The 22307-nt window shown below is 40.6% G+C and overlaps 1 protein-coding gene across 2 annotated transcripts in view; it reads right to left on the reverse strand.

The window, feature by feature from the left end:
• Positions 1 to 22307, reverse strand: part of agap3 (ArfGAP with GTPase domain, ankyrin repeat and PH domain 3) — a 123301-nt gene that overhangs the window by 27134 nt on the left and 73860 nt on the right. For both annotated transcript variants that reach the window (XM_086083215.1, XM_086083206.1), the window contains exons 13-15: positions 14981 to 15136; positions 1489 to 1643; positions 1107 to 1197 (exon numbers count right to left, since the gene is read on the reverse strand). In XM_086083215.1, the coding sequence (XP_085939341.1) occupies positions 1107 to 1197; positions 1489 to 1643; positions 14981 to 15136 (402 nt within the window). The remainder of the gene's footprint in view (positions 1 to 1106; positions 1198 to 1488; positions 1644 to 14980; positions 15137 to 22307) is intronic.

Genomic DNA, 22307 nt, shown 5'->3' on the forward strand with positions numbered 1-22307 from the left:
AGTAAAAAAAAATAAAAAATCTGACTTCAACATGAGTATTAATTAACACTGCTTTTTCTTTGGCTTTTTGTGACACTTCACCCAAAAGAAGCATCAACAAGAGTCACCATAGGGGCCGACACTGTCAGTTTGAAATGATATTAGGTATAATAATAATATAATATAATAGGTAATTTTTAGGGAGTGTCAGGCGATTCAAATGAATCGCATTAATTCAATAGTTAACACATCACAATTTTTATATATGTTCTAAATGTACAATAAAATGTATAATAGAATGTTTTTTTAAACTAATAGAAATATGCTTGCGTCTTTAAATCATTGATACATTAATTTCATAATAATTCATAAAATTAAAAAAGATGTACCGTACTGTAAAAAACGAGTGTGGTATTGATTTGTGTTGAGATAATTTTTCTGCCACTAGATGGCATAATTGCATTTGTAAGATGTTGGTGACAGCTCAGTGTGTTTTTCTTCTCATATAAAGAGCTATCTAATCTTTAACATGACGTAACCTGTAAAATTCTGCACATTTTTAAAATTGTAAAATACAACTTGACCCCCAGTCTCCACAAATATGTGCATTATTATTAAATCTGCTCAATTTTGACGTGGACGTGTCTGTTGCATTGCAGGCTTTCCAAGTAAGGGGCGGTCATTAATTGCACGTTAAAAAAAACTTGTGGCGTTAAAGGACCTTTAAATGAAATCAAAATTAACGCACTCATTTTGACACCCCTAGTAATTATAAATGATACATTTGCGGCCGGGCTGCGTCCCCATCTCCCGTAAATATTTATTACTGTTTACTTCTGTTTTGTCCCCTGCCCGGTGTTCATACTTTTATGTGCAGTTTGAGTATTGCTATTTCTTTTCAACATACAACACAGCCACATAGAATGTGTGTGGCTGGAAATGTACTTGGAAATGAACCACAAAAGTAAGTACAGTCCCAAAAGTATGCTAAATCAAGTCATTTTAAAATAAATCCCTACCCAAAAGTAGCAATGTCATTTTCTTGAAAGCAGAAATCTTTGTATTGCATCTCATGATATTGCACCTAACGAAGTAGTTTATCTTTGATGCGAACCAAATATACTCACTTGCTGCATCGCAGTCCACACAGAAGCTGTTGCCCCTCACGTTGCGTATGGACTGGATGGCCATGGCGTCGCTCTGGCTGCCTAATCGAGACTGCGGCGAAGAGAGAGGGAATGAGTTGCAAAGTACAACGCTTGTAAAATGGAGCACGATCAAGCAGGCCGAGAGTAGGAAGGAGACTCCGTCAAAATAAAATATGATAATGAGGCATGCTGACACGAGCCGGCTTCTGTCTGTGAAGCCCGTCACTTGTAATAAGACAACACTGCTGTGCACCTGTCTGACAGCCTCCCATATGTGACAGCATGAGGAGGAGGAGGGCAGGGAGCGATGGAGTTTTGAGAGGCAAAGAATGGAAATAAAGTGACAGACGGTGTAAAGTACCTTATTCTTGATGCTCTCGCATGATTGCAGGCTGGCGAAGATTTGACTCTCAATGGCCTGCACCCACAGCTCGCGCTCCTCGTACGTGGACGCCTCGAAGTTCCACGTTTGTCCGGTCAGCGACACGATGATGAACTCAAAAGAATCCTCTTGTTCTGATAAAAAGAAAAAAGAAAAAAGACAACTGATTTTTATTCAAAGGTAACAAGAAGTACACTGTTTAACTTTGAAAGAATAAGAAGGAAAACAGGAAGTATTTCAAGCCCATCTTAGTTCTTGCTGAACATTACCGCATGTGAAATCCTGCATTTCTACAGAAAACAACGGCTATACGTTCATTTTCTAATATACATATTTGGGCGTGACTATTGGTTTATATTGTGAGATGATGATTAAGTTTGTTAGTTCGGGGGAAAAAATGGGACTGATTACGGCACGTTGATTTCAAGACATTTAAATTCCATTTGAAATTTAATTAAAAGTTTAAAATGATTGAAAAATAGATTTTGTAAAAAAAAAAGAAGAAGTTTATGTTGGATTTCTAACCCTTTAATTGAACTGACTTTGACATATTATTTGTCCAGTATAGCTTTGTTTTTGTAAACTGATAAATTGCACAGAAATTTGCTTATGTCCTCAAGTGATGCATTTTGTCAGCAGTGCACTAAAATGGTCATGGCAATTTTATTTATTTTGACACAAATTTACAATTGAACTTAGTGTGTTTACATTTTAATATTTTTAGTATGATAGTAAATCCGGCTTATCTAAGCAAAAAAAATTATTCTACTTTTTCTGACTTGATATGAATTCATTTATACTGTAATCTTGTATCTTATAACATTGTTAGTATTAGTGATAGACCGATATGTTTCTTCAAGGCCGATACCAATTATTAGTAGTCAAGGAGGCCGATAACCGAAAAGAAAACATTAGCGTAATAAACAAAACAAAAAACCTTTCTTTTAATTTCACACAAATAAAGAATGGACAGCTTTGTTTAAAATTTATAACAAAAAATGCAGGGAGCTTCCAGGATCATCGATATGTGTTAAGCTAAATTAAAAACTAAGCAAATAAATAGTTCCCTAAAGTTTTCGAATGTAAAAAAAAAAAAAAAAAAATGTGTGGGGAGTTCCTAGTGTTAGCATCATTTTTTTTTTATGAAGAAGACATTTTAATAAATCCATAAATGAAAAGTTCCATGTTTCTCACTAAGCAAATGCATGCGAGTGTAGCTAATTCGGGGCTTGCGTCAGGGTTCGTAAAAGTTTTTAAAAGCTTTTTGCAGAAAAATTGTCTGAATATGTTTAAAATGTCTTTGCGACAAGTCAAAACTGTCTATGAACATCTTATGAATCCTGATGAAAACCGTTTATTTGCTACGTTTGCAAGCATTCACCGCTGAGTGAGATTCAATTAATTTGTAAAAAGGCCGATGCCGATATTTGTCAAAATGCCAAATATCGGCACTGATAATCGCCCCGGACGATAATCGGTCTATTCTTAGTTATTATGCAGCTATCTCGAGTTGTTATAGTTCGGCCTCTTTTTGACTTGACACAAACATTAGCTCTAAAATCAAAAACGGCGAGGGCTTTCTTTCAAATATCCCGCCTTTCAGTCCAAATGAGACAAATGCCCTCGTGTCCCCTAAAACCCGAGTTCTGGACACAACATATGTTGCGACACATGCTGTCGTTTCTCAACAGCATACTGTACATTGTGTCGCGCAGCTGCACGCTTCAGCTCGTCGCCAAATGATTTGTAATTACCTAATTATGTCAATGTAAAGAGTGGCCTCGTTTGCATACATAAAGCGAGGAGACGCTTGGGGAGGGTGGGGGGTGTTGGGGGTGAGGGTGGGGGGTTGAGAATGAACTACAAGGTGCAGGGAAAAAGATTTTGCTATTTGTTTTTGTATACGTAATTGTACATATTATTTGCAATTTGCATCTTTGCATTCATTTCCCTTTCATGAAGTATTAATATTTGTCTTGTTCCAACCTCACATAGACACGATACTGTCCTGTTCTTCAGCCTCAAAATCCACATGCGCAGGTGTTTGGGTGTTATGCCCGTTTAGCTTCAAGTGGGATTGTTTTGATGACATGAACATGTAAATCTGGCAAAGTTAAGTTTTAATATGCCTCACGAAGCTTTGCCATACATAGACAATAGATGACTACCTTGTATTACAGCTTTGAGAAACACGCGTCCACATACTCAGGTGTCTGGTTGTTATGCCAACACAGCTTCAATATGTCTTACATTGCCTCAATTTAATACACATGGACTTCACATAGCATTTCTCGAGTGATTATTTCTCCATTCCACTCCAGTTTTCATGACAAATTTGCCATTGCAAGTCAAAGCATATTTATGCGACACGTAGTACAATCCATTCACTTGAAATTAACTCTGTACGACTTGCTAATTGACAGAAATCGCCGCGGTTCGTAATCAATGGCGGTTCCCGGGCGCCGTGACGAGGCTGTTAAATGACAGACGTCTGACGGATGCTCGTAATGTAGCGGCGTGGCAGAAGCAATAATCCAATTAGCTCCACACCGACTTCAATTATCTGATTCCGTTTGTGCAATCGACTACAGGTCGCGAGAATTGATCCGGGCTTCGCGGAGCATCTTTATTTAGAGGTACAAGAGGGGAGGTATTAATGGTTGGCTGTCACTAGAAAGCACTAGTAGGGAGGTTAGGGTACAAAAATAGCCATCTCTTTCAAAATGCCTGTAAAAAAAAAGGTACTTTTGCAAATTTGTACAAATTTCAATGACAACATAAAGCATGGAGGACAGTATTGTGCAAAATAATTCTGGAAAAGGAGGGACAGCCATGTGAAGTGTTACTGTTCAGGTCAAGGCAATAATCTGCTTTTGCTGGGTTCCATGGGTGAGGTTTTGTTTCTGTTGCGGTGCTAAAATTTGCTCTGTCGTCTTTGGCCACCCATTACGTGTGGGTGCCACTTAGGCTACGTTCACACTGCAGGTCTTAATGCTCAATTCTGATTTTTGGGTGAAATCCGATTTTTTTGAGTAAGCGTTCACATTACCTAATAATTACGACCTCAGTCTGTCTTTGTGTGGACGTAATTCGTCCCCAAAGTGACCCGCATGCGCAGAAGAAGATACAACGTCACTCACAACGCTGTTTGCGGAAGTAAATACGTATGGTCGTGTCAGGCCACGGACTTTTATAAGACCCTCGTCGGGGCTCATATTTTTACCATCTCATATCTACAGAGGTGATGCAGGAGGAGGTAGAAATAATATTTTGTGAAAATGAAGCGAGCCTGTTCGAGCGCCTCATCTCACGGAGATAGCTCCGTGGGGGGAGCGGGGGCTGTGGACCGGTGGGGTGCCTGGCGGGCCTGCAGTGCCCCGCCCTGCTGCGTTGGGGTGGGGGCGCGGGCCGTGTTGGGGTGGGGGGGCGCTCCTGCGCCTGGGTTTGCTCTCCGGCCGGTGGCCCCTGCGGGGCCCGGGGGTTGTCCTTTGGCGCTGCCGCGGCCTGGGGGGCCCTGAGGTGTTGCGCTTGCTCTGTCCTGTCAGGGGTCGACGGCTCCCCTCTTTGGTGGAGATTTTCATGCATGCCAGATCCACCACACCAGCATCTATCGAAACTCAGACACAATCTGCTTCTTCCTCAGGTCATTGAATCGGTGGAGGCTGGTGTCTGCGGATCTCACTCTGCTTCGTCTGTCCTTCCTTCCTTTCCTCAGTCTCTCCTTTGGTCTCTTGAGGTCTCCCTGATTTGTTGGAATTTAGATGTTTCTGGGGTTGGTTAAGGACTGTGGTTGGTGGCCCGGTGGGTGGTGGGTGGCGTCTGGTCGGTGCTGGATTTCACTTTCCTTTCTTTGGTCCTTCCTCGGGTCTCCTGACGGCCTCACGACTCTGGCTGGATTCTGAAGTGTTCGGTTTAGGTGAACGGTATGGGATTTTTTCATAGGTTTTAGGTGAACTAATGAATACACACTCACACACACCCACATACAAAATAAAAATTAATAAAAAAAATAAATAAATAAAAAAGAGAGCAATGATGATGACATGTCAAATCGGTAAAATTACCGAATGAACTGAGCTCTCCAGAAAAAAAAAGAAAAAAAGAAAAAGAAAAAAATGCCGGTACAAAGCAATTTTCAGCATCTGAGGTAGCTTCAAAACCTTAACAGAGGTTGTTATTATTTTTCACTTGTATGACGGTTACAAATATTAAACATTGCCTGTTTAGGGGAAACATTTTTTTTTTAGATGGTCTCTGTTACACCCTGGAACAGATTATTTCTCTGTCCATTATTTATTTATGCGCAAAATGCTTCCAAATATGGAAAGAAGAATTGTGTTCAAATTTTCCGTTCCAATGTATTGCTAGTCTCAAATGCTATTTTACTCCTTTTTATATCTTTTAAAGAAAAAAACCAAAAACAGAACAAAGCTAATTACTCTGTTGGCTGCCCAGGCAATAAATTGGAGGCATTAAAAGACTTTCATTATGGAGATTAAAAATGCAAAGGATGGCTGACTTCCTAAACTGATGAGCAGAGAAGGGAAAACAAATCTAATTCGCCATGCACACGAATGCACTCTTGCAACTGTAGCCACTAAAGAAGCTCATATTTAAAGCAGGTTACACTCATACCAACAATGGAGCCAAATTGGGTGCGTTAGGAGTGATTTGCCACCCGTGTCTGCTCAAAAATGGGGCTGACGAGGTGATGATGTTAAACCTGTTCAATACTGTATTTCCGATTACAAATTAGTTTCGCTAATCCACGGCTTCCGTGATTCTGAAGTGAAACAAAATCGATAGCCAATTAAGAAAATATTTCAAGCTGTTGCTAAACACAAAAGAGGACCACAATACCAACACGATTAAAATGACAAGAAGAAGATTACAAATGCAGTATAGTTATCGGACAAGCTAACAATTAGCTTAGCTTCTTCTATTTGTTCTTCTTACTGCTTTTTCCTTTCGTTTGCATTTTTCAGCAGTCAGGATGCCCTGAGGCACCGTGCTGACTCTCACAAGTCACTCTTTGTACTACAACCAACATCTGGTTCAGGGGACGAGACTCGTGATTGTGGGAGGAGCTTATGGGTTGAACGACTTGATTTTTTTGTACTAATCAGAGTAATCTCATCAAGGATGTCATTGACATTTTTTCAGTACAGTAGAGTGCTCCCTGAACTTTTTTGTGCCACCCACCGGTTTCACGTACTGATATATTTCGATGGAACGGCATACAAATAAAAACAAATGATTAAAAATACAACTCAGCATTTCGCTGAATGTATTTGAAATCGTAGCCAGGCTCCACAAAAATTAAGCATTTCTCTGTTTTACCGTTTTTATTTCACTACATGTTATTTGAGAATGGACTTGGATATTTTTGCAACGGACCTTGTTTATGGTGCTACCAGCCTCATTTGTGGTATAATGACACACACTTGTAGAATACACTGGTCGTAAGTGCTACAATACGATGTCACAAATTGAAAATTGTCATGTTGTGATATGAATAAAGTTCTCATTATTACACAGTTGACGCCCGTGCATTGCTGGACATTACATTTTATTGGATCGGAATTGTTAAAACGGGTGAGGCTAATCGAGATTCTCATCCTTAACCTGCATTGTTTCATACTCTGGGACCTGCGTGATGTCAGTAAAGTGTGTTGGCCGGATATTTCACTGCTCCACAGAGCGTCAAGCCCTTTTCATACGTGGTCAACTTCATTCATTGTGTATGTGGTGAGGAGCAGGGACCACAAAATGGAGCTGCTGGGCGACACGGAGCGACAAGAGGTGCTTCAAAAGATTCCATTCAAGAACGGTAGTGGTGCAACGTCAATTGGATAGGAGTAGGCGGAATGGGTTACAGGTAGTGTTAATTTTGTCAATGACAACTAAACAAAAATAATTTCGTCAACACACATTTTGACTGAAACTAGACGGGACTGGACTAAAACCCTCATTAAATAATAATAACTGGTATTTTTGACGACTAATAAAGACGGGACGAAAATGTACTTGATATGTATATAATTTTGTAAAATCTTGTCTCTGCTAATCTGTCACTGTGACACTGTCATGTGACACAGTGACACACCCCCTTTCAGATCTGCAGCTAGTGAGTGCAACATGCACAAACACATGGGACAGACAGGAGGTGGATCCATGGTGAAAGGTAAAAAAGAAAAGAAAAAGTAAATTATAGTTATAATGCAACATTAATCCAACGGCTATAACATTTCAACAATAACGTTAATCCGACCGCTAACTAATAATGGCAAATTTTGTAGCTCATAACATGGAGCCATTGTAGCCACTTGTTGAAATACTGTAATTGTGCGTGAAGTTTCATCAAAAAGATGAGAGAAAGTTTTATGTGAAATAGTTATAAATCTGAAACGTTCAACATTATCTGCTGCCCAAAAATATGCAGGGGCAAAATGATTGTTTTGACTAAAACTAGACTCAAATGTTGACAGTTTTTGTTGACTAAAACTAGATTAATAAAATCACGTTTTGGACTAAAATCAAGACTAAAATGCTAGATTTATAGTCGACTAAAAATGGACAAATAAAAACGGGATAAGGTTCACTAACTACAAGCGTGATTAAAACTGGACTAAAACTGAGACTCAATTTTAAAATGTCTGATTACAGGTAACGGGATGATCATCTTCTCATGGTGCATCTCAGTCTCAATTTTTACTTCCAAATATGGGCACGCCGCAAACCGGTTATTTCACGTTGTGCTGCAATTCCTTCACACTGAACGAGTGCAGTGTGAGAAGGGATTTATTGTCTTGCAACGCCGGGCAATTGATGGCCAATTTGATTTGTAAGTCCTCTATAAATTGGCCGATTGAAGGATGAGATGCCAAAAAGATGTGATTAGAGGTTAGTCAATGTCAAGCTTCAGCTGATTTTTTTTTCCTCGCCATGTTTGTCATCTCCCACATTTTAAAATTAGGTGAAAATGTTAATAACCGGTATAATACAGTACAGTTATTCCCTCACAGTTTGGTAATTGCATTGCAAAGTAATTCTGCTGCATGTTAAGTGTTGTTTTTTTCCCCCTTCTTCATCCCAGACACACTAAATCTTAGCATGAACAATGCGCCCAAAGCTTGTATCGCTGCGAGCTTTACAGGCAACCTGCAATGAGGAGCCTGTGAAGAGGCCATTAGAGCTTCTGTTATTACCGCGTGGTTGCAGGTGGCATCCTGGAACAATCACCTCGTCACATTATGCTGAGCATTAACCTGTTGGCCGTGTTTATCCGCCAGCTCTCCATCAACAAGTTCCTGACAATTGCAAATCAATTTAACGGCAGGAGAGAGCGCGCGGCCGAAAGCCTGCCGGTGAGTGATGCGCTAAATATGATTTTCCTTAATTAACACGGTGTAATAAAGAGGGAAGTTAAGAGCGTAATGGCTGCGCGGCGACAAAGAGGGAGCAGCGGAAGAAGATAAACATCGTCCGGCATTTACATGGATCATAAATCTGCTGGCGAATGTCTCACTTACACAACTTGTTCTGGGAAGGAAGGAAGTTTGTATGTTAGCTGGCATATGTTCGCAATGGATGATACATGGCTAAAATGTCTGCTGGAAGATGTGCAAAAGTTAAGATCATTTAGTGCTACTCACACTGGCGTATGGAAGGTGTGAATGTTTGGTGGCGGTCGGAGGGGCTGTAGGCGCACATTGGCAGCCTCGCGTTCCGTCAGGCTGCCTAAGTAGCTTATCAGTGTGAATGTGTGAGTGCATGAATAATGTATCCATTGTGAAGCGTCTGAGAAGCAAGGAAAAAAAGCGCTACAGGGCTTAAAGCAAAAAAAAATATCCTGAGCCTGAACTTTTTCCGGGAAACGGTGGTGCAGTGTCCAACGTGCTGATTCATTGTTCGACCGACATCAAGCCATTACTTACTATTCGATTCATCGCCGCGGATGGACTGGGCATTTGGGAAACTTGAAAACTTTAAATTCCCTATGGCCAGTCCTCCCCAAGTGTCAGGTACTCTCGTTCATTATCCACTTAGATTTATTTGGAAGTTGGCCATCTCTTCGCATTGGCGGTGTTTTGCCAGACGTGTAAAATATTCCCCACGGTTAAACTGTTTACTTCGCTGGATTTGTCTTACGCCGGAAATCCGGGCATCGTGCCGGAGTACTTTATTTATATATATATATATATATATATATATATATATATATATATATATATATATATATATATATATATATATATATACCTAAATAAAATAAAATAAAATATTAAAAAATTAGATGCAAATAAGTACAAAAATAAATATATAAACTGAATTAGATATCAATCAATAAATAAAAATGCTCTGCTCTCATTTATTTATTTCATGCTGCAGACGCTCTGTCAGGTCGAAATGTTATTCAAATGAGGGGATGAGCGTGGCTCTGCCATCGCAAACTGCCTACCAAACTGAACATAACAACACAACTATATATATATATATATAGCTGTTTGTATTTCAATTTATATTCTTTTTGTATTGAATTCTTGAATTATATATTTTTTATCCGTTTTTATTTTCACTTTTATTCATTTATTCATTTATTTTTAATATTAGCAGTTTTGGTCCTCCATAAGTGATAGACCACGGAATGTTCTGACTTGCTAAGAAATTCAGGCTACTGTTCCAGTATGGAGGAGATTCTGAAAAATATCAAAATTTGCCACCAAATATTTCCTAAATTCAGTGTCATCTATGGACGAGGAACAAAAATAAGAGAGAATTGTGCTCAGAGCATTTCAAGTGCAGGCTCCTTTGTCACGCTGAAAGAAATGAAGACAGTGACAGCACCTGTGGACCAGATTAGCACCTCAGGGCGCCGTTGCGAGTCCAGCTGAGTTCTCTATTGTACGCGAGCCTCTCCGGAGACCGCTGTGACAAAACCTTACAAAGGACTTAGCAACAATCTTTAGCCTTGAGGACCTCATCTTCTTTCCTTGTTTTTTTTTTTCAAATCCATTTGTGTGAACACTTGGCGGAGACGCCGCTTGGAGGGGGCGAAAGGTGAGCTATTGTTTGGCGCGTCGCATCGCCTCGTGTCGCACGCCGCCGCACGCGTCAGGCAGTCACTTAAAGAAGTGCTCGCCATTCCCCGTGAATTAATGAGCAGTTGGGAAGAACAGGCCAAGGCGGCGCCCATCTGTAAATGTCAGTGGCACTGCTTGCTCATTTTACACATCATTAAAGCCAATATTCCTAACCTGTATCAGAGCAATCAGGAGAAGGCCATTACTGCGACAGGGGCCCCCCGGGGGGAACCACGACCCAACTCAGACAGAGAGAGAGAGAGAGAGAGAGAGAGAGAGAGAGAGAGAGAGAGAGAGAGAGAGAGAGAGAGAGAGAGAGAGAGAGAGAGAGTCTGGAGAGCGCTCGCTATCTATCTGACACACACCTCTGCACACCAACACCAGCCAATAGTACAATAAACAAACACATGAAATCAGAGCCGCTACCGCTAATAGCTAGCGCGTTTAACAACAGAGCCCGATGAGAGCGGCGGCCAATTAAACGCGCGTCTGTGGGCAGCCCCAAATGACAATCTTGTTATTTCCTTTCCTCCGTCGGGTGCGTGGTGCGCAGGAAGTCATTACGAGAGCGCGGGCTCCGGGGACAGCTTTGGGAAATGAGAGCGAGTCGGGGAGCGACAAAAAAACAAAGTATTGAGATAAACACCCGCCATTAGCGCAGGCAGTTAAAGCTCCATCTCCTAATCCTCAGCTGGACTCCAGAGGAAGTTAACCCTTGCTATGCTGAGGTGCAGGACATTTGCACACTTGGCTAAATTGATTCTCTCTCGCACGAAAACTTTACACCAGTTGGGTGAAGTGCAGGCTGACTTCAGAACTTCCGCCGTTTTCAACTCGCTAACTACTTATTAACTTTTTAAGCCACATACCTCCTTCTAAACGAACCTGATTCTGGCTAATCAAGGCATCATCAAGCGCCATTCATTTGCAGTCTAGATGTGGAGGGGAAAACATCTACTTTGGAAGAAGTACCCGAGTCTTTAGAAGTTGTTGCACATCCCTTTTTTCCCCCGAAAAATAGATGCTACAGGGGCCGGGAAAGTTGATCAAAGTTGTCGTAAAGTCGCTAAGATTGCAACACCGAGTAGCCAATCGCTTGTTTGCAACGACCTCGCTCCGCCCATGGTCACCATGGTCAAGAATGCTGTGCACATTATCATTAATTGTGAAAATATATCATGATAAATGAGCACCTCCCTTTAATTGACAACTATATAATTACCTTAGGTCAGACTTGCGATTGATCACAAATGGACATTAAAGAGTTTATTAGGACTGCTGATCTAATTTGAACTCTGTTGCTGAGCAAAATATGACACATTGTCTTACCTCATGTTGTAAACAGGTTCTCTTCCGGTATAATCTAAGTGTGAGTGCTACACAATGGTTGTGTGTGTTTGTGACTATGCTATTGTTTACATGCAGTCAATAACCCTTTCAGAACCCGAATATTGCCATTTATGTTTTGGAAGGCCATGTAAACAAACATGCACAAAAACCCGAACATTTAGTCATATAAACACGATTGGGGTACCTCGTTTGAACGGAACATTGGGTTGTGTTCTGAATGAATGTCCGTGCAGAAACACGAAATATTGGTTCCGGCATCTTCCGGCTCACACAAATATGTTTTTTGATGCAAATATCGACTTTAATGGTGAAATCCGACTTAAGTCGAAATTCGGGTCCATAACCCGAGGACTCCCTGTTATTTTACTACTTGACCAAAAACAGACATGACGTCATCTTGGGAGGCAAGTTATAACATTAAGAAAAGAATAGAGAACAGGCTGAATAAGTGTAAGATATGCTAACACAATAAAGGTTCACTACTTGCAGCTTGTAGTCTGTAGAATATGATTTTCTTTTGGTGGTCAGTTGTGTTTCTGTCGTTCTCAGTTTTCATTGTAAGCGAATGTTTACTCTTTAAATATTTAATTGTTAAAGAGCTATCAGTTCGTAAGTCTAGAGTGCCCTCTTGTGGCTCTCTATGAAATTATATACCCCCGGTATATTTTTTTTCATATATAAGTCGCAGGAACAGCCAACTTATGAAAAAAAGTGTGACGTATAGCCCAGAAAATTCGGTATGCGTGTATATAACGATCTGGCGCGCAATCCTTTCAGAAATAAACAAACGTAGGTAAACAAACATGGCAACGTAGCACAGAACCATACTTTGGGAGTGAGGAGGAAATGAACAACTTTACAAGTGTGGTGAGTGACATGAATAAAATGTCTTTAATTGACTGAAAATTAGAAAGGTAAAAGTGGAAATTACGTCTATTTGCAAAATAACCTCCATGCGTCACGGTTTATATTGGGATAGGGAAGTAACTCGCATGTATGTAAACGGGTTAGTCCGAATGTTTCAGAATCCGGAATTCTGACCTTAACCCGAATATTGATTGCATTTAAACGTAGTGTATGTTCCACAGAGCTGCATAACTTTTTAGTTCGGTTGTTGCCGTTTCTATTCCTAAGTCTTTCTTTCTTTAATTCGTTAATTTCACTTGACATAAATTGTATTACGATTGACTTTGCTTTTTGCATTTTAATTGGTATTACTATGATTATTCTGATCTTAATAAACAAAAACATCTTCTTCTACAATGTTGCTTAACATTCTTCCATTCAAGTGCCAGATTTTTTCAAGGAGGGACACACTAATGATGTTTGCCGACACCGTGCATCCATCAGAGGGAACGCAACTCTTTATCGGCCATCGGTTTCCCAGCAGAGTTTATGGTGGGGTAGCTCATTGAAAGATCTCGGCGGCGGCCGCTGAGAAACGCATTACGGGCTGTCACTTGTCCCGCCGTGCGTCCTGCATCACTCTTTAAGCACATGAGAAGTTCATTACATGGCAGAGCGCAGGATATTAACCCACCATGTCCAATGTGAGAGGAGTCGCATGGTAAATGAATGCATCGAAATACGTAAAAACGGCTTTTTACACAAATTAGTAAAGCCCGTATCCCACTGAGCGGCAATGGTTTGCAAATGTTTGTGAAGGTAGCAATTTTTTTTAATGGTCACTAACAGTTTTCTTGTCACCAAGAATTTTGAACTTCCTTTTGACAATAAATACTGGTGCAATCATTAAAACTGTTAGCAAACAGTCGAGGAATGTCTTTGTGACCACTTGTGACCTTTAATGAATTTTCAAAACTTTATACAACAAGAAAAATTGTTTGTGACCATTAAAACTGTTGGTGAACGCCTGGCAAACCTCCTTGAAATCAATGTTGGGAACGTTACTTTAATAAAAGTTATTATAGTTTTCATTACTTGCTCAAAAAAGTCAAGTCGAGTCAAGTTTATTTATATAGCTCTTAATCACACAAAGGGCTTCACATGCCCACAGTTGACAAATATCAACGACATCACGTCAAAAAAGTAACTGAGTTAGTAATTGAATTACTTCATAATAAAAGTAACTCGTTACCAAGCAAAGTAAGTATTTTCACTATTTTTTTTTTATGTCTTATATCAAAATAATTTGGAATTAAAAATATTATTATAATTATATTTCTATATACATGTAATTCAAATTATGTTCAGGCTACCTGTAAAAGGCAACATTTATTCAAATACTACCTTTATTATATTTTGCAGAATGACCTCTGAATGACAATTGAGAATGAGGGGTCAAAAGTTGACCTGGACATCCGTTTTTGGAGGTAGGATAAGTGCCAATTTAAAACTGTATTTAAGGTGGAATTTTCTGGACTATCTTTTTGTGAAAAAGGCTACTGTTGACAGTGACATCACCGCATTGAATATAAAAGCATTGGTGACTAAATGATGATGATGATCACTCCGGCCTCTGTGGTCAACAGAGTCATACAAATCCTAAAGAGCAGCTGTCAAGAGAGGAGAGTATTTTTTTTTCCATGTCTAATGATTATAAATGCTAAGCATCATTTAGGAGGCGTCAACGCCATTGTTGTCGTTTTTCCAGCGTATCCATCTTGTTGATTGATCACGCCGCTTGTCTGACATCAGTTTTATGGCCTCTGAGATGCGTCTGAGTGTTTCCACAATGCCATCCAATTAGAGCGCTCCATTCATCATTTGTGCGGTGGGATCATTATTAATTGGGTGAAGAGTCGGGCTGACAATCCCCCGCCGAGACGGGCTGCGGCTTCTGGACGGGGCAGTACGCACCATGGTAACCCAACTTTGAGGATGTAATGGCCGCGCGCCTCCATGCACTTTTATGGGCAACCATTTAGCTACATTTGAAATCAGCCGGCAACGACCAAACTCCAGCTTGCAGTATTGCAATAAAAGTTTTGACATCATTTTGGCAAGACCAATCATAAACGTATCATCGATTTGTTAATCAATTTGTAAATGTCTTCAGTGTCTCTTATCTTTCCTACCTTCATTTCCTGCGGATAGACCGTCAGGCTTGGTGATGCCCGTGCTCTTTTTCCGTCTGTGTTTCTTGCGGTTGGCGTGTGGTGAGGGCGGCGGATCTAGCTTGGGACTCGTGGCGCTGCCCGCACTGCAACTGGCTGGGTCACTCATTCCGTTGGCTGTGGGGGGGGGGGGGGGGGGGGTAGATAATGTGTCAATTAAGTGTAACAGGCCAAAGGCTCAGTTATAATAGGTGAGTCGTATAAATGTATTAACTCTTGATTATACATACAACATTGCATTATTACATTCAGTCATTATCAACCTTTTGAGTTTGATATTAGAAATCACAGAAAAATTGTGGTAAGAAAGAAAGATATTCAAGCACAGTGGTTTGAAGTACAAATGCGCCCAATGAGGTAGAATTTGGATAACCATATTTTTAACTAGAAAAAACAAGCTAAATTCTTCTCTGACAGTTAATGTTATAACATTTTATGTCTGTGGTGTTTATTATTGCTTTTATGTGACCATTGACTGCTAAATAACGGCTTCTTCTTTTATGGCAATACATAGGCTACTTACATTAATGGATGCTAAACATGATCTGTACAGCATGCCGACAGTTTATGCTCATGAAAGAATCATTCCTAATTATGGCTGAATGAGAAATGAGGTTTTGTAAGGATAACCAAAATAAAATATACTATATACTTATTAGGTATATTAGCATGCAGTTTGCTAACAAAAGTATTTGCTTAGTTATTGCAGCTTAAATTGTCACAACTAACATGAACTAAATTATTAGCATGAAAGATGCCATAAATGTAAATGTAAATTGTTTGAACATATGTTTCGGACTTAATACTATAGTCACTGCTATATAAAAAGAAGAGTGTACAGTATAAAGAGAAAAAGCTTGACAGTGTTTAAATTGTTACAAAGTCAGAAATAGAGGTAAATATGTGCCTGTTTCCATCTAGCAGAGGTGGGCATCGAGGGCCGCAGTCCTGCAGGTTTTGCACGTTGCCCTTCTCCAACACAGCTGATATATGATCAGCTCATCAGCAAGCTCTGCATAAGCCTGATAACGATCCTGTTGATTGGAATCAGCTTGTGTTGGAAGTGAGAAACCTCCAAAACCTGCAGGACTCCGGCCCTCGAGGACCGAGATTGCCCACCCATCTAGTGGGTACAATCTGCACAAGTGTTAAGCTAAAGCACAGCAACAGTGCAGGCTAACGTTAGCGTTTCTATTTGTGTATCTCAAAGTGCTGGTTTATGTCAATCATATAATACATATAAACAAAACGTGCCTGGCTGGCAGTACCTTCCAATAGAAATGTACCACAACAGGTTGCTACGTGCTAGCTAATGTCCATTTGATAGGTACAATCTGCACAAGCGCCAAGCGAAAGCACAATATATATGTCTCTCAAATGTTCAATCTGGTAGCCCAATGAGTGACAAGTAGAGGTATATGTCAACCATATGATACATATACACAAAAAAATCATCTTTGAATGGAAACGTACCACAACAGGTCGCTACTTGATAGCTAATGATGTCCATTTGGTAGGTACAATCTGCACAAGCGCAAGTACGACAACGCGGTGGGCTAACGTTAGCATTTCTATGATCTCAAATGTTCGATCTGGTAATGAGTGACAAGTAGTGGTTTATGTCAACCATATGATACATATATACAAAATAAAATGACCTTTTAATGGGAATTGTGGGAATGGTTCCTTATTCAAGGTTATTGTTCAGCTCAATGTTTAGCAAAAGTGTAGAGAACACAAGGTAGACCATGCAGTGGAAAAGGGAGATCATGAACCCTCTCGGAGTGTTTGTTGGACTCCATTGTAAACTGTTTGTAGCTTTTCCAGGGCTAGTAAAACCACGGAAACAAAAAGCACCACCCCAGTAATAAGACATTGTAGCCCTCAAGGTTCAGTAGTACGACCTAACAACATGGACTGGGTTCATCATCTGTTGCCAAGGAAACAATTCAGGACTTCCAAGAGTCAATAAAGCTCAGACAACATATTGAGTCACTTGTTTGCTTCCTAAATTGCTCAATTATTTGAACGCGTTAGCCTGACAAAAGCTCATATGCATGAGAAACGTGTGTAAAAGGCGACAGGAAACGGTTACTTCAGTAGCTGTGTTGTTCCTTTCCGCGGAGTGAACGACAGGTACGGGGGCCATCAGTGGACAAATGGACGCCTCAGTTAGCCTCCGGCGAAACTATATGACTGTCTGAGAGTGACGGTGGGGGGGGGGGGGGGGTGCAGAGAGGCAGCTTTGTTTCTTGTAAGTGATTTTATAAATGTGATATTAACCTGTGCTACCGTTGGGCAAAGGGATAGAGGGATGGGACAATGGGAGGGGGTTGTCAGCTCGCCATCCGTCTGATTTCCTGACATTTGACATCACTTTCCCTTCTTTTGCCCCCTCCGGATGCCATTATGAAGCTGGGAGAGGAGGTTGGTGGAGTGGAGTGGGCGGGGGGGAGACGGGCCTGAGGGGAGCAGGGAAGAAGGGAGGGCCGGTCGGTAGATGGGCCCCATATTGCTCTCCTCTTACCACCCTGTGTGGCGCTGGCAGCCTCCTCTATTGTCTCCCATCAAAAGCTCATTGTAGTGTGGCAAACTCCATTCATTTCCCTGAGCGCCGTCCCAGCCCCCGGGGGCGGAGTGCAGGAGGACAAGAAGGCTTCGGGATTATTGCTGTTGTCGTTGCCAGTTGCACATGCCGTAATGTGCGGCGCGGCGCCATTAGCCAGTGTACAACATTAGGCCTAATTCAGTCATTACCTTTAGGGAGATGGGGCTGTATTGGAGGAGTGGGATGGGCTCAGCGGGGGATTGAAGATGCTAACGTCGAGGAATGGGAGCGTGATGGCGGTGGTGGGGGAAACTTGGGCTGAGAAGGCCCACGGATTGTTTGGAAGTGGGGAAAGTGTTGGAGACAACACCTGAGACATTTAAGGTGAGGAAATCGGATTTTGGTAACATTGGGCTGCAGTGTTTGTGCAGATGACGGGTCACAGTGGACGGTACTTGACATGGCATGTGTTAAAATGGCGTCATCGTATTGAGTTGGTAAAGCTGTAATTCACTGACTTCCCTGATGTAAGGCATTCCGAGTGACACCTTGATTAACTTATTTGCTTCCCAAAAACGTATATAAATATGTTCTATTTTAAATATTGATGCAGTCTCTGAACTGAAGAGAATGCTTGAAGCAATGGTAGTTGTTACAAAAATGGCCAGCAGATGGCAGCAGAGTATAAGAGATCAACCAGGGCTATGTTGCAAAAAGCTCTGACCCACGTTTTAAACAGATTTGTGAATAATGATGATATTTAGCTATATTCTAATGCTAGTTGCTGCAAAAAGGAAACAGATACAAATTTACTTTTTTTCCTGATGAAAAAAGAGACTGTAAACTTTGTTTTGGTAGGTTCCATGTTTTATAGCAATAGAACACAATATTGTGTGGGCCTTGCAAAATCGGTCAAAAGCCTGTAAAACAGATGGGTGCAAAGGGGGTTGCTTCAGTGAAAATGGCTGGGAGTGAATGAGTAAATCTGAGGGGGATTTTTTTTCTTCAAAATTTTATTAATTTTTTGAGGGGTTTGTTTTTCTCTTGGGGGGTTTGCTCCCCAAACCCCCGTTTTTCATTGAAAATGTATATTGTATGTATAGTATAGCGTTAATCTACAAAATAAATACAAATTCCATTGCATTTCAATTACCGCAATTAGATGCAGATTTTCGCTATTCGTGGTCCTATCGCAGCGAATAGTGAGGTTCCACTCAGTTGTAATATCACCATTCACCACTAGATGGCAGACATGTCCTAGTTGCACTTACACTGGGTCTTATACTGCCCTATAGTACGTTAGTAGGCTTAATATATATATATATATATATATATATATATATATATATATATATTTGCGTTTCTTTTTAACTGTTAGAGCAGATTCTCCAAACACGAATTTGTTATAATTTCAACATGTGTTTTTCTAATACAGTGAATTTAGGCCTTCTTTGTAAAATCTTTATCAACCATAGGTAATGTTTAACGTTTTCAACTGTCACGCAAGTGTACAGAGACGTTCACCACAGTATGGCAATGTACTCTGAATTCTTATACAAGTCTGAATCTGCCATAGTCTATCACTTTGGTACAAAAATACCTTCCACACCATAAATATGAAACTGATTAAAAACACGTCGTGACTTGCTTGCAACCATGAAATGTTGGAAATTGTGACTGCTATAAACCACTGTACCGGACAACCACACCGCATTAAATGCATCTGAAAAAAATAAGTAAATAAATAAATAAATAACACAAAATATAGCATTGTTTATCACGTTGGTGTCTGCTCCATTCTCCTTGCCAGTGTTGTCATTTTGTATTTGCGTTTCTGACTGTTTGTCCTGCTCAATAAATGATTGAAAGTACATCGGCGACTGTTGCTATTCTTTTTCTTTTCACTTCACTCGAGTGTTAGTGTACATATGTGCTTGAACATTTACATATTCTTGGGTTATGTAAACTTATGAGCACAACTGTAAATATACAAAATCTAAATGTGGTTTTATGACAATAATGAATAATTCACATGCACATCTCTACTCATGTCAACGTCAACCTCTGAAAATATCAACAATATATAACAATTGCCACAGTATTTTGGATTTTATGGGCATTTTCTCACCATATGGTGCGCACATAAGTTTACATAAACTTTCAAGCACAACTGTATATAAAGCTCGCTCGTAACAAATCGACCAAGTGATTGGGGCCTTCTTACGAGATATAGCATAGAAAAGACACATCCCCTTTGGACGTCTCCAACACTTCTCATCGAAACGAACCAATTAAAAATCAAATCTTGATAGGTTATCACAACGTTTCAGCCTGAGAAGCGATTAAAAAAGGGGACGTTGCATCACATTAATAAACATAGCTGCGCTGCTGGTGTCGTCTTGAATGGCAGCACGCAGCCACACATGTAGCACATCCTGGTCCAGGCGTCTGTTTCAATTTCCCTGCTCTCCTACAACAGCCCCCCTGAGACGAGTCATTAGCTGGCTCAGACAGCTGGGGGCACGGGGGTCCTCCGTATGCCCCCCCCCCCCCCACCACCACCAACAACCTCCCACCCTCGGCAACTTCCTCCTCCCTCTCGATGCTAACGTCTGTCCTGCCAGCTCCGCGCCGTATGGCGGGGCTGCGAGACGGGAGCTGCGACCCGCCTCCGACGTGACAGCCAGCATTTGTTTAATGTCGCTTGAGGTTAAAGGGGAGGGCGACGCCTCGAGGGGGGTGCTCTTACAGAGAGGCATGAACACCTCTAATTATCAATTTCTGCCCCTAATGTTGTGGAAAATGACCCCTGGGTCTGCTCATCCTCTACCTGAAACAAAGATGGAGATATGCCCCTCCCTCTAACTCAAAGTTGGGCAACCGATCGCCCTGAGCCGTATACGGCCCGTGACAGCATTTGATTCCGCCTGGAAAGTGATTGTGCTTTTGCTCGAGCACAGTTTGCAAAGATAGTTAACGGTTATAGATTTGTGAGTTAGTTCTATAATATTAAAATCAATGTGTATACCTAGTGGGAAGTCAACCCCCCAAAAAAAATTCTTGACAGTAATATGTTCTCTGCAGCCCCACTAGTCTAAATAAGGTATTCTGGTTAATATTGCGTTAGTGGGATATGAGTTAAGCAGTAAAATCCAGCCATTATTATCCATATCAGAAGGCGGCCATTTTGCCACTTGCTGTCAATCAATCAATCAATCAATATTTATATAGCACCTTTTATACATTAAAATGTAACTCGAGGTGCTAAACAATTAAAACATCCCTAATACTATAGTATTAGAGATGTTTTAAAATAAAAAAAACACTCATCCTGCCAACACCCCAAAAACATGACAGGGCACAGAGAAACCATGTGAGGTAAGGCACCCAGGAAACACTGGAGCTAAAAACTAATAGACAACAAAATAAAAACAGTTGAAGGCTAAAAGAAAACAGAGTTAAAGGCAAAAACAAAGCTAAAAGACAATATGATAACAGAAACTGGGAACTAAGAAAATAAATGAAAGGGGTTAAAAAGATCATTTAAATATCATCTTCAGTTGACAGTAAGTGACAAAATGGCCGCCCCCTGAGATAGATAAAACGGCTGGATTTTTGCTGCATAACTCATATTCCACAAATGTAATATTAATTAGAATGTCATGTTTAGACCAGTGAGGTCACATATAATATATTATTGTCAAGAAATGTTTAACTCATTCAGTCATTTTCACTGAAGCAACCCCCTTCGCTCCTGGCTGTTTTACTAGATTTTGACTGATTGTGCAAGGCCCACAGAATATTGTGTTCTATTGCTATAAAAACATGGAACCTAACCAAAGAAAGATTAGAGTATCTTCTTTCTTCAGATTTTTTTTATTTATTTGTATCGGTTTTCGTTTTGCAGCAATTAACATTAGAATATAGCTAAGTTTCATCATTATTCACAAATCTGTTTAGGACTGTGCATAAATTTGCTTTTTTTCAACATGGCCCTGGTCGATCTCTTATACTCTGCTGCCACCCGCTGGCCGTTTTTGTAATAACTAACATCTTTCAAGTGTCTCTCTTTAGTTCAGAGGCTGCATCAAACCATGGTAATATTTTAAGTAGAACGTATTTGTACGTTTTTGGGAGCCAATGAGTTAATAACTCATATTCCACAAATGTAATATTAATCAGAATGTCAACGTTAAGACTAGTGAGGTCACATATAACATATTATTGGCAAGAAATGTTTAACTTTGACTTCCCCTTTAAGGAGCAATGACATGCAACAATATATATTTTCTATAATTAAAAAAAGAAATCTCCCCTTCTGACTTCTCAACAACTGCAGGATCACATTGCAAATACGTAACCGGAGAAGTAATTTCATTGTTATTCAAAAGGCTGCGTGCGACGAACGCTGTGATTCCGCCAGGCCCCTTGACACGGCAGCCCTGCCTGTCCTCAATCAAACGGCTGCAATTAATGGCAAAAATTAGAAACAATCACCGCCTCCCCCTCATTATCCTCAATTAGAGTGTGCTAATCAAGGCCTGATCGCGCTCCGCTGCTCTCTCCAAACTAAATGTCAAACTTCATTACGGCCCGCCGTCGAAATCAAACCCCCCGAACATGCCATCACCTTCACATCGGGAGGCCCGTCGTGGAAAACACGCGGGGAAAAAAAAAAGGCTGTGCATCAATTTTGGAACTTAATACTTCTGTATGGTATCGGTACAACTGTGCGGGAGG

The sequence above is a fragment of the Leptonotus elevatus genome, chromosome 1 (genome assembly GCF_054856555.1).
Source record: "Leptonotus elevatus isolate MCC_2025b chromosome 1, RoL_Lele_1.0, whole genome shotgun sequence".
Taxonomy (NCBI): Eukaryota; Metazoa; Chordata; class Actinopteri; order Syngnathiformes; family Syngnathidae; genus Leptonotus; species Leptonotus elevatus.